The 14,136-nt window shown below is 40.7% G+C and overlaps 1 protein-coding gene across 6 annotated transcripts in view; it reads right to left on the reverse strand.

Annotated features, from left to right (window-relative positions):
• Window positions 1-14,136, reverse strand: part of BTK (Bruton tyrosine kinase) — a 32,073-nt gene that overhangs the window by 13,162 nt on the left and 4,775 nt on the right. For 4 of the 6 annotated variants that reach the window (XR_010406214.1, XR_010406215.1, XM_064574347.1 and 1 more), the window contains exons 2-6: window positions 11,839-12,333; window positions 9,798-9,968; window positions 9,160-9,258; window positions 5,868-5,936; window positions 4,214-4,295 (exon numbers count right to left, since the gene is read on the reverse strand). Coding sequence is in view for 4 of the 6 variants with exons in the window: in XM_064574347.1 (XP_064430417.1) it covers window positions 4,214-4,295; window positions 5,868-5,936; window positions 9,160-9,258; window positions 9,798-9,968; window positions 11,839-11,892 (475 nt within the window). In the remaining 2 variants the exon portion in view is untranslated. The remainder of the gene's footprint in view (window positions 1-4,213; window positions 4,296-5,867; window positions 5,937-9,159; window positions 9,259-9,797; window positions 9,969-11,838; window positions 12,334-14,136) is intronic. The other 2 variants (XM_064574348.1, XM_045880530.3) reach the window with 1 other exon arrangement.

Raw genomic sequence — 14,136 nt, forward strand, 5'->3', positions numbered from 1 at the left:
TCCCCCCCTGCCCCAAAATGCATATGATAAAGCCCTCAAGGTAATAGTATTAGGAGATGGAGACTTAGGGAGGTGATTAGGTCACAAGAGCAGAGCCCTCATGATGGGAGTAGTGCCTTTATAAGAAGAGACTCGAGAGAGATTCTCTCTCTCTCTCTGCCATATGAGAAAGGAGCCATTCTGCAAGCCAGGCAGATAGTTCTCACCAGAAACCAAATCCACTGGCACATTCATCTTGAACGCCCCAGCTTCCAGAACTGTGATAAATCAATAGTTGTTGTTTAAGCCACCTGCTCTATGGTATTTTTTTTTTATTATTATTACAGCCCGAGCTGACCCACACAGTGTCCAAGGGAGAGGACCAGGAAAGACTACTGCACCAATGCATAGGGCCGGTCCTGTCTGGGAGGCACTAATGGTTGGTGCACATTCTCCAAGTCCTGGATGGCTGCTCTCTCATATTCATATTTATCAGGATAATATCTAAAACTCTGTTTCAGGCACACATGAAGTATTCCTCCCTATATTGGTTGTTGGAGTTTTGCCAATGCCCCCTCTTTCTTTTGTCGTTGGTGAGCTCAGGCCTTTTGCTTATTTTTGACGTTGCAATTAGGAGATGATCTGCTGAGCTTGACCAAACAAAGATTCCAAAGCGAATGCAGACCCGTATCGGTGGTGCTATACCATTAAAGTGTGCACTGCTGTGTTTGGGGACATGGAAGAAGAGAGCCCATGGCGAAGGCCTCGGGGTGCAACCGTTGCATAGAAAGTGCCACTGAAAAAAGTTGGCGGCTGGATATGGGGTACCTGAGGCCCTACTTTGATTTATTTTTATTTTTATTTTTTAAAAAAATTTAAAGATTTTATTTATTTAATTGGACAGAGACAGAGAGAGCACAAGCGGGGGAAGCGGCAGGCAGAGGGAGAAGCAGGCTCCCCGCGGAGCAAGGAACCCAATGAGGGACTCGATCCCAGGACTCTGGGATCATGACCTGAGCTGAAAGCAGCCGCTTCAGCGACTGAGCCACCCAGGTGTCCCCGGGCCTTACTTTTAAATTGAGGTATAACTTAGGGGCGCCTGGCTGGCTCGGTCGTTAAGCGTCTGCCTTCGGCTCAGGTCATGATCCCAGGGTCCTGGGATCGAGCCCCACATCGGGCTCCCTGCTCCACGGGAAGCCTGCTTCTCCCTCTCCCACTCCCCCTGCTTGTGTTCCCTCTCTCGCTGTGTCTCTCTCTGTCAAATAAATAAATAAAATCTTTAAAAAAAATAAATTGAGGTATGACTTACATATAATAAAGTGCGCGATCTGAGGCATACAACTAGCCACATTTGTCGACAACCGTTTGACCACCACTCGGATCCAGCACCAGAGAAGGCTCCCTCATGTACTTTCTTTTTTTTTTTTTTTTTTTTAAGATTTTATCTATTTATTTAACAGAGAGAGACATAGCGAGAGCAGGAACACAAGCAGGGGGAGTGGGAGAGGGAGAAGCAGGCTTCCCGCAGAGCGGAAAGCCCGATGTGGGACTCGATCCCAGGACCCTGGGATCATGACCTGAGCTGAAGGCAGACGCTTAACGACTGAGCCACCCAGGCGCCCCCTCATGTACTTTCATAGCCAGTACCCCTGCAGAGGTAGCCAGGACCCTGATGAAGTCCCCTTCTCGTGCTAGTGATTTTTAGTTGGTGCATTTCATCCTACAGCGGGCTAACTTATCCCTGGAGTGGGATTCTGTGCCTGCTAGGTTATTTCACAATTCGCATTGCCAGCACCTGGGGCTGTTCTGGGATTGTTAGGACTTGCCCCTAAATCTCCCAGCAACTGTGGGTATTTGTTGCAAGGTGCTTCCTTTCTGGGTCATGTGTGAGCCCAAGCAGGTTCAACAAGACATACACCCAGGTCTAGAACAACTGGAAATGAAATGCCTTCAGTAAAATGTAAGAGAAGAGAAGGCAGAATTGCACCTTAACCCACACTATCCATCCGCACTAATAACCCACTTGAAGTGGTGGTGTTTTCTATTTGTTTTGGCTTTATTTTTACTGCTGTAATTTTACTTGCCCAGTGAACTTTAATACTAGTGCATAACCAGCATTATAAGTTTGCCATTTGAGTCAGTAAACCAAGTTTACAAGCTGGATATTCTTATCCTCTGTCACTGCTCATACCTTGAATGTAGTGGGCACTCTAGAAGTATTTGCTAGGCTAATCTATGACTGGTTTTGAAATCAGTCGTTTAAGTGCAAAGGAGTTACTAACTTGCACATGTCACATTTTTTTTTTTTCCTTTTCTGGTTCTCCCTCAGTATGTCCCACCTTCCCCTATTTCCAAACTAAATCCTAGCTTTCCATCAACATGGAGCCCAACTGTGGTTGTTTACCCTTACAGAAAAATCTGTTAACACAACTATTGGTTCCTTTCTGTGTGCAAGGCACTGCATGAGGCACTGTGGAGAGAACCAAGGAAGTGCAAATATACATGCCCTCTGTGTGCTCGTTTTGTCCCTCTAGGGCTAAAGCAAGCCTCTTACCTCAAAACATGCCAAGAACTGGCTTTGTGGTACAAGATATCACTGATGTGCAATCTCAACATGGCCTTACTCTAGAATAGCCTGCAGCCAACTACAGGTGTAATTTCTGGACTTGAGAACAAAGCAGCATGACACTATGCAATAAGCTTAGGCTCTGGAGTCCTACAGACGTAGGGATCTGGCAAAGATCCAGGCTTCACTTCTCAGCGTGCCCATGAGTGTGACCATGAGCGGGTTACTGAACCTCTTGGAACCTCAGTTCCCTCATCTGTAAATAGGGGAATGATACATACTTCATAAGCTTATCATGAGGATGAAAAGCTGGTACATTTGAAACACTTGGCACAGAGCCTGGAACATACCGAGTGCTCACTAAGTGTTAGCTATTACCATTGTTTTTACCCCAAGGTTGCTGTGAGAATTAAATGAGATAATAAACATAAGGTATCTAGCTCGTTGTCTGGCACATAGCAAGAATTCAATAAATGACCCCTTTCTTCCTCTCTCCTCTCCTCTTTCAGCTTGAAAGATTTGGTGATTTTTATTTTGGCCAATCAGACTTGTACTCAAAGGAGTGAATAAGGGTGGTACAGTGAGCCACCGAATATCAGAATCTAAATGTTAAGACAAAGGGCTGTCATGCAATAACCCAACCATGCTGTTATCAGTCTGCCATCCTTCCTGTTTCTCTAGGCAGCCTTTCCTGATGTCAACTCAACCAGTTAATCTCTCAGTCACTTGACATGTGGCTATATATACACACAAATAGGTCTGCATGCATCCTGTGCTGCAAGCCTTTAGAGTTCAAGTTTATCTGAGCCCATTGTATGGTCTATGTCAGCTGCTGAAACTGTGTTCAAGTTTAAGTCCTCACAAAACAGGGAACATGAACTAGTTCCTTAGAAAATATTTACCCATAATGAAAAGATGTACAGTGCTTTCCTGTACAGTGTTTCACAGTTTTCTACGTGCTTTCACATACAGTACCTCATTGGATCGTTAGGGCAACTCTGGAGGCAGGTGTGGCAGGCATCATTATGATTTCTATTTCAGAAGAAAATGCTAAGCCTCAGAAGAAGCTTGTTAGCCTACTTGCCAGAGGTCACCCAGCTTATTTGTGGTAGAAGAGGGCTTGGAAGAAGCTTCTCCACACTGACTTCAAGCACTCTCATGATCATCTAATTTTTGGAACTAGGTATTTTATACTTAGGATTTGAAATATTGCAATGACCATTGAATAACCCAACACACCACCCTTGTAATTGGTATAAAGAGTGGGACTGTTTTATAGATAGGGAAATAGAGGTGCCTACAATTGCAGAATTGCACCAGAGAGATCGTGGTGGAACTGGGTTGAAACTCTTAGTCTAGCACGTTATCTCTTATTCATATAATGGAGTATGAAACTCAATCCTATCACTAACATTAGAGAAAATGCAATCTATCATTCTTCCTCCTTGTCGTCCTCCTCCCCGCCCTCCTCTCGTTCCTTCCTTCCCTTCTACCTCTGCTCTTTCTTCTCACCTCCCTCCTTCCATCCATTCTTCTTTTCCCTCTCCTTTTCTCCCTTCCTCCCTCCATCTCTCTCTCTCCTTCCTTTCTTCTCTCTCTCTTTTTCTCCCTCCCCACTTTCTCCCCTTCTTTCTTTGGAAACTAGTTTATTTTCAAAATAATTCTCACCATTTTTGAGTTGGTGAATCCAACGCTTTCTCAGTTCTTCAGTTGGGGAGAAGACATAAAGAGGTCCTTCATCATACACAACCTGAAGCAATGGACACACAGACTTCAGCAGTTAGGATTCGGAAAAAAGGAGAAAGTCTTCGAAGGAACTAATCTTCAGCTACAACGTTGTATATTCATAGTGGAAAACAAAGAAAGGTAGGGTCTTCTGTTGGCGGTGGAGCTGGGGTCATGTGAACTATCTGAAAAATTCCTGAACAATTCACATCCAGGGTTGTAGGACTTAGAAGCACTTAGCTTTTTAGATAGTCCTAGATCCTCTTGACTTGTGTTTCAATTTGTGTGTAAACTTAGTTCATAATATTTCCCCCAGCCTTGGTGGAGACAGGATTTGTGTTTATTCAACAAAGAATATTTTATGATCTTATTAAACCTTGAGTTTGTATAGAAGAGAAACTGAAGTAATGATTTGTATAACTTAAGTCTTGTTTAGTACATATGGATTATTCACTTGGATAATATGAAGCAAAATTTTAACTCATGGCTAATTTTTCTCCTACTGCCTAGTGGCCTCCCCTTGCCAAAATTAACCAAGTTTGGAACCACAAAAGAGTAAAGTATATATTTACTTCAAAAAAAGTAAAGTATATTTTAAGCATTGTCATCAGATCAAACAGGCAGTATTTTTTGAACACTTTACATGTACAAGGCATTGTGTTAGGTGTTCTGGGGGTGCATGAGACATGTGGTTCCAATCCTCACAGACTTAAGAGACATTACATAGTGGATTCTGAAATCAAATGTAAACTAATTTGAATTATCTGTTATTTAGCATTACACAGCCAAACAACATCATCTTGTTGAAAGACAATAGTAAAAACTATGTCTAAAACACTCCTCCTTCACAGGTTTTGTGAACTTTGATACAGTCAGGGACATGAGCAAGATCCTTGCACATTTTTCTTTTTGCTTGTTAGTTTTGCTGTGCTCATAAATCCATGACAGAAAGCCCCCTCCCCTGAGACTTTCCACTTCCTTTTCTGGCTTTCACTGTTTGCAGAGGCTGCTATATTCACAACATGTGACCTACAGAGTTTTCAGGACACAAGCAAACCACGTTGAAGACTGAATCTGAAGCTCTTGCTCTCCTTCATGGATTACAATACATCTTTGAAACAGATGTCTATGTGGCTCTTCAGTTATTTCAGACTAGAATAGAATTTAGGTTTATGTGTAAGTCTAATAAGCCTTCCCCATACTGAACTTCCTAATAACTACTCCTTCCCTCCCCTTTTCTGTCTTTTCAACCCACATGACCACCATTAGACAGATAGGCAGAACCAGAAGGAAGTGAAATGGTCACTCAGCAGAGCATCTTTCTCAATGCAGTTACTATAGACAAGACACACCATAATAGAGTTACTGCCATTATGGATTCGCTTTGAGGTGTAGGGACTAAAAGGTACTATGTTAAATTGGGAAAATAGAAAAGCTAACACTCTTAGCCCATGTCAGTCTCATTTCTCACTTCAGCTTCCTTGTCCACCTCAAATTCTGTTCACTGGGACCAAGTATTCTTCATTGTGCCCTGCACTCCAACTCTAATTATTACATTACAGGGATCTTTGAGAGCTGATGAGAGAAAATACCTTACCTGGAAGGGGTAAGGGAACCTTTCAATGATTGAAATCTGCTCCATTTCACTGGACTCTTCACCCCTTCTCTGCAATGAAAGATGAAAGCATATGCCGCTGTAGAAAACAGTGTGGAGGTTCCTCAAAAAGTTACAAATAGAGCTACCTTACAACCCAGCAATCTCACTACTGGGTATTTACCCCAAAGAATACAAAAACACTAATTTGAAGGGATATGTGCACCCCAACATTTACAGGAACATTACTTACAATAGCCGAGATATGGAAGCAGCCCAAGTGCCCATCAATTAATGAATGGATAAAGAAGATGCGGTATATGTATACAATGGAATGTTATTCAGCCATTAAAAAGAATGAAATCTTGCCATTTGCGATGACATGGATGGAGCTAGAAAGTATCATGCTAAGCGAAATAAGTCAGACAGAGAAAGACAAATACCATATGATTTCACTCACATATGGAATTTAAGAAACAAAACGAACAAGCAAAGGAAAAAAATGAGAGAGTCAAAGCAAGAATCAGATTTTTGAGTATAGAGAACAAGCTGATGGTTACCAGAGGGGAGGTGGGTGGGGGGTTGGGTGATGGGAATTAAGGAGTGCACTTGGGATGAGTGCTAGGTGATGTATGGAAGTGTTGAATTACTATATTGTACACCTGAAACTAATATAACACTGCATGTTAACAAACTAGAATTAAAATAAAAACTTAAAAAAAGAAAGCCTAGTTATTGGTTGATGCATTGTTCTTTTTTTGGATTTCCTTAGGTACTGGGAGTCTTTTGCAGTCACTCCAGAATAATTTCCTGCATAGACAATGCTAATGATTACAGATTGCTTCCTTTAACCCAGTAGGGACACATATCCATAGGATCCAGCACATACATGTTCAAAAAACCTCAGGCATTTCAAACCATTGAGGAAAGGGAGGTTACTCAATCAGTGGTGGTGGGACAAATATTTAACCACTAATTTGGGTGTGTGTGTGGGGGGGGCAGTTAGGTGGCTATTTCACGCCATACATCAAAGTAAATTCTGGATGGATTCAAAAGCTTAAAAAAAATGGAACTATGAGTTGACAAAGAAAAAACACAAGTGACTGTATATATAATCTTATGGGAGACAAGACTTCCCACTATAACGCTAGAAGTTAGACTCATTAAGAAAAAGATGAACTAATTTGATGACATAGGTTTTAAAACCCAGAATGGTAAAAATGAGCAAGTAAAAAAACACCATAAACAAAGTTCAAAGATAAACAAAAAACTGGGGAAAATATTTTCAACATGTATTACAGTTAAGGATTGATACTCATAATATATCAAGATCTCTTAAAAAGTACTAGCAGTAAGGTAAACATTTCAATGGAAAAATGGGCAAAAAAATGAACAGGCAATTCAAAAACAGAAAAATGTAAATGAACCGTAAGACATATAAACGTTCAACCTTATGAGTAACAAAAAATTGAAAAATAAGTCAGCAATGAAATACCACTTTTCTTGGCTGTCAAATTAACAAACATTTAAAGTATCTGGTATTGGAAAGAATGTAGAGAAATAGAGATACTCGCATACATAGCTCGTAGGAGTGTATGAAATTTAAATTACACTGCTAGAAAATAAAATAGAATAAAAAGATAAACATAACAAAATTGTGCAGATTTAATAAAGAGAAGAACAACATTTTACTTCTAGGAAGTTATTATAAGGAAAAGAATAGCAAAAGTTCATAAAGATGTATGCAAGGATGTTCTCAACATAGTTATAATATCAAGTTGGAAACAAATGTGTAGTAATAGGAGATTGGCTGAACAAATTGGAATATATTCATAATAGAGACTACCACACAGCCATTAAAATCACGTTATTAAAGAGTATCTATTGTCATGGGAAAAGTTTCCATATATTGTTAAATTGAAAAATTAGATTACAAAGCAAGATGTGTAGTATGATTCTGTTTTATTTTTTATTTTTTTCCTAAGATTTTATTTATTTATTTGACAGAGAGATAGAGAGCACAAGCAGGCAGAGTGGCAGGCAGAGGGAGAGGGAGAAGCAGACTCCCTGACGAGCAGGGAGCCGGATGGCAGGGCTCTATCCCAGGACTCTGGGACCATGACCTGAGCCGAAGGCAGACGCTTAACCAACTGAGCCACCCAGGCGCCCCTGATTCTATGTTTTAAATATATAACATAGGGGCGCCTGGCACAATCAGTCGGAAGAGCACGTGACTCTTGATCTCAGGGTCCTGAGTTTGAGTCCTACACTGGGTGTAGAGATACTTAAATAAATAACATTTTTAAGGATTTATTTCTTTATTTTAGAGAGAGAGGAAGAGAGAGTGCGAGTGGGGGGAGGGGTAGAGGGAGAGAATCTTCAAGCAGACTCCCTGCTGGGCACACAGGGCTGGATCTCAGGACCCATGAGATCATGGCCAGAGCCAAAACCAAGAGTTGGATACTTAACCAACTGAGCCACCTAGGTGCCCCTTAAATAAATAAACTTTACAAAAATAAATATATAATATACATATTAGTGTGAATATATGTGTTGCTAGTGGAGAAAAACATCTATAAGTCTGTGTACCAACATATAATAGTTATTTTAGCTGAATAATGGGATTATGCATGATTTTATCTTTCTTATTGTGCTTTTTTGTATTTTCTAGAGTTTCTATAATAAGTACCCACTACTTTTGTAATTAGGAAAAAAATAATAAATGATATTTAAAAAAGAAAACTCAACTCAGAAATCCATAGGCATTATGCCTTGGGGAGGCTCTGGGAAATGAGAGGAGAGAATAAAGAGTGAGTTGTTAAAGAATCTCATGACTCAGAGCCCTAGGATTCTGGCTTTCAGACTAACTCAAGCCTATAAATCTGATCCTGGTATCTGAGAGAGTAAAACCAATCATCTCTGATCAGTTTGAAAATTTCATATACTGGGGCTCCTGGCTGGCTAAGGCAGTGGAGCATGCGACTCTTGAGCTCAGGGTTGTGAGGTTGAGCTCCACGTTGGTTGTAGAGATTCCTTTAAAAAAAAAAAAAAACCTTAAAAAAAAAAAGAAAATTTGATATGTCATCGTAAAATTCGTGTTAAGACGTTTTCAAGGTTAGGTGAGTTGTTCTGCATCTGGGGGAAGAATGCTGAGACTCAGTATAACCAATAACAGAGTGAAGAATTTTGTAAGGGAGCTCTAACACATTGCACAGCATTACCGATTTACAAAGAGTTGAAGTGTTCCAAGTTTCTTAACCACCCCATCCCTGCTCTGACAATGGTCTCTACTTACTGGAATCTGTCTTTCAGGGGGAGGATTTTTTTCAGGAACCACTGTTTCAACACAGGTGATCTTCTCAACATCTATCGAACCCTTCTTACTGCCTCTTCTCTGAGAAAGAGAATGAGGAAGAAAATGGAGAAAGATTAGGAGTGATTAAGCAACCAGATGATTAGATTTTGTTATCTAATCATTCAACATAGTGAGGTGACACCCACACTCTATCCATCAGGGCCTGTCATTTTGAAAAACAAACAAAACAAACAACAACTTCCAGATCTATTAATTTAAACTTTTTTGACTACCAGATAGAGGGCAAATATTATAGAAGAGTGGATGACTGTGTGTGCCTTTACCATAAAAAAATAAAGAATAATTTTCAAGACTTGGATTTCCTTCTCAACAACATTTAATGAGTGATCACCAACTGCAAGATTCCATGGTAAGGCTCCCCCCATAGTTTCTTAGCACCTTTGAATTTTTGCGCCAGCATGGTTGCGGTTAGTTCTAGGCTAGGAAACATCTTCCTGAGTTTGCAATATACCTAGGTCCCTACCACCTCCCTCCTCCGACCAAAAAAGTATCTACCTCCTCGAGGAAGATCTAAGGCCAAGTCCTTGATAGTCAGGTTTCACAGCAGAGAAACTTACCCCACGTTCAAAGTCATACTCATAGTAGGAAAGTTTGTGCGCAGTCAAGAGAAAGAGGCGCTTCTTGAAGTTTAAAGGCGATGTCTTCTTTTTCTGTTGGGATCGCTTCAGAAAGATGCTCTCCAGTATCACTGTAGCCATGGCTTCTTCTTTCCGGAGCTCACTGGTGTGCTGTTGATAACGAGAGTTCTTGAGGACCCAGCACATTAATCCTCATCCCTCCTGGTTTCCCCTCAGCCTAGCCACCTAGTTTCAAATGGAACAGAATCATGCAAAGCTAACGAAGAGCCTTCTTCCTACCTTGACATCCCCCTTCCACAGCCTCCACCTTCTGCCAGTTTTCAGGTGTAATGGATGCACATTGAATAGGGAGGACGGGTTCAGCATGAGTTCACATACACTGGCTTTTTGTATAAGGCCATGGAATGCTCTGGATGTCAAATGACATGTACCTGTGTGTTTGGTAATGTCTGGAGGCCACTTTATACTAACCACCCTTTTATGATACGTGCAGAATCTGTGAACAGCAGAAGTCTCTGTGCAGCTGTTGACTCTGATATCCCCAGAAGGGATAATGCAGGTGTCAGAACTCCACTGAGGCAGATATTGGACTTTCAGTTCCCAGTTTCCTAGACAGTGAGTGCAATTTTCTCAAACATTGTCCCTCTGGGGTCTGCTAACCAAGGGGTCTAATAAGGATATGGAGGCTGCACCTGCAGTTATGGACGTATACTAACTGCTGCCCAACCGATTTGGCCCATCAACCACTGGCTGAGCTACAAAGGATAGATGCTTTGTTCTAAAATTGCAAAAGTAATTTTGGGGGAGGGAGTTGTTGTTGTTGTTGTTGTTGTTTTTTCCCCTCCTTTTTTTCTTACGTTGGTTCTTTTAGACATTGTCGTACAAAAGTGATGCAACTGTCTTACTCATGGATGCCATCTCTGATTATTTACGAAAAGTCACTTGTTTACCCTCTCCAAATTTACAATACTCTAGAAAGATTCAGTTTAGGTGACTGAAGTACAGAAATGCAAAGAGAGTTACGAAAAATCACCGTTGGCTTTTTTTATTCACGCAAAACACACTTCATATTAGTTATTCACTGAAAGTTGATGCACAATTGCATATTACTAATTCCAAACCTTCCTTAGAAAGATGAAGTGAAAATATAAATACTGTCACAAAATGGGGAGCTAAATAAGTACTGAAAAAAAATTACCAGCTCCCCTCAAATTTTGCTACGGGTGGCTTTTTCTTAAGGGGGCATTGATGACATTTTGTAAAACTAAACTCCTTATGCTTTTGGTGGCACCGTGGATGCAGAATAAATAAAGTCAGCATCATTTTTCTACCTGCCAAGCACAGATCATTGCTCACACCAGGGAAGCAAGGGAGCAATTTTTATCACAATCTGAGGCTATCCGCACCGTTATTTTGCTCTTTCCTGTGGTGTAGAAAATTCTATTATCATACCGGGGAGACATTAAAAATAGGTTAAAGGAACACCAGGGATGTTCAGAATGATCACTTTGCCACTTATTCACCATGTCAATGCTACTCTCTTCTGGTGGTGGATTCATTCAATGGTTTATAAATGATCTTTTGAGAAAAATTAGGCCAAGGAGCAAACCTTTTCCCACACCTTGCCACACAGTTCCCTGGCTCCCTGGTTTAAATGGTGTCTCACGGGAATGACAAACTGATAAGACTTTACAACCAGAGTACTTTCTAATGCTCAAACCCCACTGAGATTTCTGTCAACATTGAAATTATTCCATTATTCCGATATAGTGGCAACCAAGTAATAATACTATATTCTCAAGAACTGTCAACTCATCAAGATCCTCGTAATAATATCACATTTTTTCCACAGTGAATTCCAATTAAGTACCTCTTCACAATCAAAAAGACTCAAATTAGAGGATAAAATAAAGCCCTAATGAAAGTGAGTAGCATGAGCAGTAATTGGATCAGAAGCCTCCCAACAAACTACATCCAGTATTGCTTCTGTTAGCTGAATAAAGCATACCCATCATTTTACCTTTAGTTTTGTTGCAAGCTCTTGATGGACACATTCCCTGCTCGGACCCAGCATCCGCTTCAGTCTTGGCCTCTGCTCTTACTTCCTATAAGATAGGTCCTTCTGGACGCTGCCTCTGCTCTTTTTCTCTTTTAGAACAAATCCAGTTTGTACAAGAGGAAGCCTTCCTCCCTTTCAAGTGTCTGTTGGGTTAGGGTTCAGTGCTGGTCTAAGTATGAGGAAGTAAGCAAGCCTCTCACTAGCCATCACCCCTCTGAGCAAAGGGTGAAATGGCCTCTATTGCTAGATCATTGAGTTGGAGGATTACCAGGATTTCCAAGGTCTGGTTGCCCCTTCTTTGACTGCTTTCCCCTTAATTCCTTGTGATCCAGTCCAGACACACACAGCCTGAAAATGTGGTAGTTCTTCCTTAATCATCACTGATCCATCCAGCAATAATGTGAAAGGAGGTGCATCTGTCTTTATGTCTTCCTGAAGGTTGGCGTGTGATGGACACTGCGTTAGAGGGCAGTTGCAACTTCTTTGTGAAAGGTTCTAAATTTTTTTCTAACCATATCAGCAGCTGACAGTCAATTTGACCACAAAAGATGCACTGTGAGGGCTGACCCTCCACTTCACTCAGAGAGTGGGGGTGGGGGTGGAAACCGGAAGTGACATGAATGTTACACACACACACACACACACACACACTGTTGTTCATATAAAGAAAGAGGAGGAAAAATAGTGGGAAAACACAGAGGTCTTCATTTAAAATACAGAATTCCAGCATTATAATGTTCTCTTTATTAAACTACAAATGCAAGGATTTTCAAGGGGCCACCTTTTGCAGCCTCCCAGCTCCCTGTGGAGCAGCAGAATTCATAAAGAGGATGCTTGTGAGTAAGAGTTCAGCCATCTTACAAACTGCACTATGCCAAGGAATTGATACGAAAAGCACCTGCAGGATCAGTAAACTAAACCACCTTTGACCTTGTCATTGCTCAAGCTAAGAGAAACACTATTAGGGACAACACCAGAGCAAATTCAGAAAACTACACAGCCTGCCTATGATTGGGAAGAGTCCCGGAGATGCTAGTTAGAAATAACCAGTCATAGTTCAAATAGCTACTTAGCCAGACCATCCAAGAAACATCATTCTCTCTTTATTTCTCCTTTAAAGCATTACTTAATTGCCCAGAAAGAGTCTGTCTATTCCCTTTTCTGCCCAGGGGAATGGAAGAAAACTCTTGTTTCTCTCAGTGCAGTCTACCCATCAGCCATTTTATACTCATTATTTCATTTATTTCTCTCAACACACAGCTGAGGAAAGTGAGACTCATGGAAGTTGTGTGACTTGCCCAACCTCATCCATCTATGACTCGATAGCCCTTGCTTTTTCTGTGACACCTACCTCGTTGCCTCCCAGATATATATATACATATACCCATCATTTTACCTTTAGTTTTTTATACCCTCCCAGATATATATATTTGCCTTCAATGAATTTTGGTGCTATCCACCTCAGCATCCTGTCATCCCCCATGGCTATCATCAAAGAGCAGTTGGGACAGACCCCTCTGCATCTTCTAGGAACGTTTGGCAAAAGAGGAAATGGTGGTAAGCTCAGGGGATAAGAGAGAGTACAGGTAGAGGATCCTGGAGCATTTTCCTCTGCAATAATCCTCCAAGCAAAAAAGGATGATTTAGTTCTGTTAATTGTCAACTGTACTTGTTCCCGCATGTGGACTCTTCCTAGTCCTGCCAGGTTTTTTTACATTTTCCTTGAAATCTTCCACAAGGAGATCCTAACTGGTGTTACTTGCTGTTTTCTTTGCAGGATTTTTTTCATTGTTGATGGGATAAAAGCACAAGATTAGATGGAATACCCACCCACTCTTATCCCTAGGGTTGTTATTATATACTGTGAATACAAAGTTTTGATCGAATGTACTTTCTTTTACATTATGAAATGTTGAAAATAGTACAGAGAATAACACTACACTCAGGAACTCACCAAGCTCTATAAAATCCTAGCATTGTGCCATAATTGCTTCCGGTGTTTTTCAGAAATAAAATACTACCCATAGAGTCAAAACCTCCTTGTATACTCCTCTATAATCAATCCCCTCCTTCCTCAGAGGTTAACAATATCTTGAATTTGGAGTTTATCATTCCTAGACATGTTTTTATATTATTCCTGGATATGTAAATATCCATAAAAGGTATTTAGTATTGGTTTGCATGTTTTACATTTTTATATAAGTGGTACATATTCTTCAGCAACTTGCTTTTCTTCTCACTATAATTTTTTTAAAAAGA

This window comes from Mirounga angustirostris, unplaced genomic scaffold (assembly GCF_029215605.1).
Source record: "Mirounga angustirostris isolate CCGP_5_RB_7025 unplaced genomic scaffold, mMirAng1.0.hap1 SCAF_11, whole genome shotgun sequence".
NCBI classification, from domain to species: Eukaryota; Metazoa; Chordata; class Mammalia; order Carnivora; family Phocidae; genus Mirounga; species Mirounga angustirostris.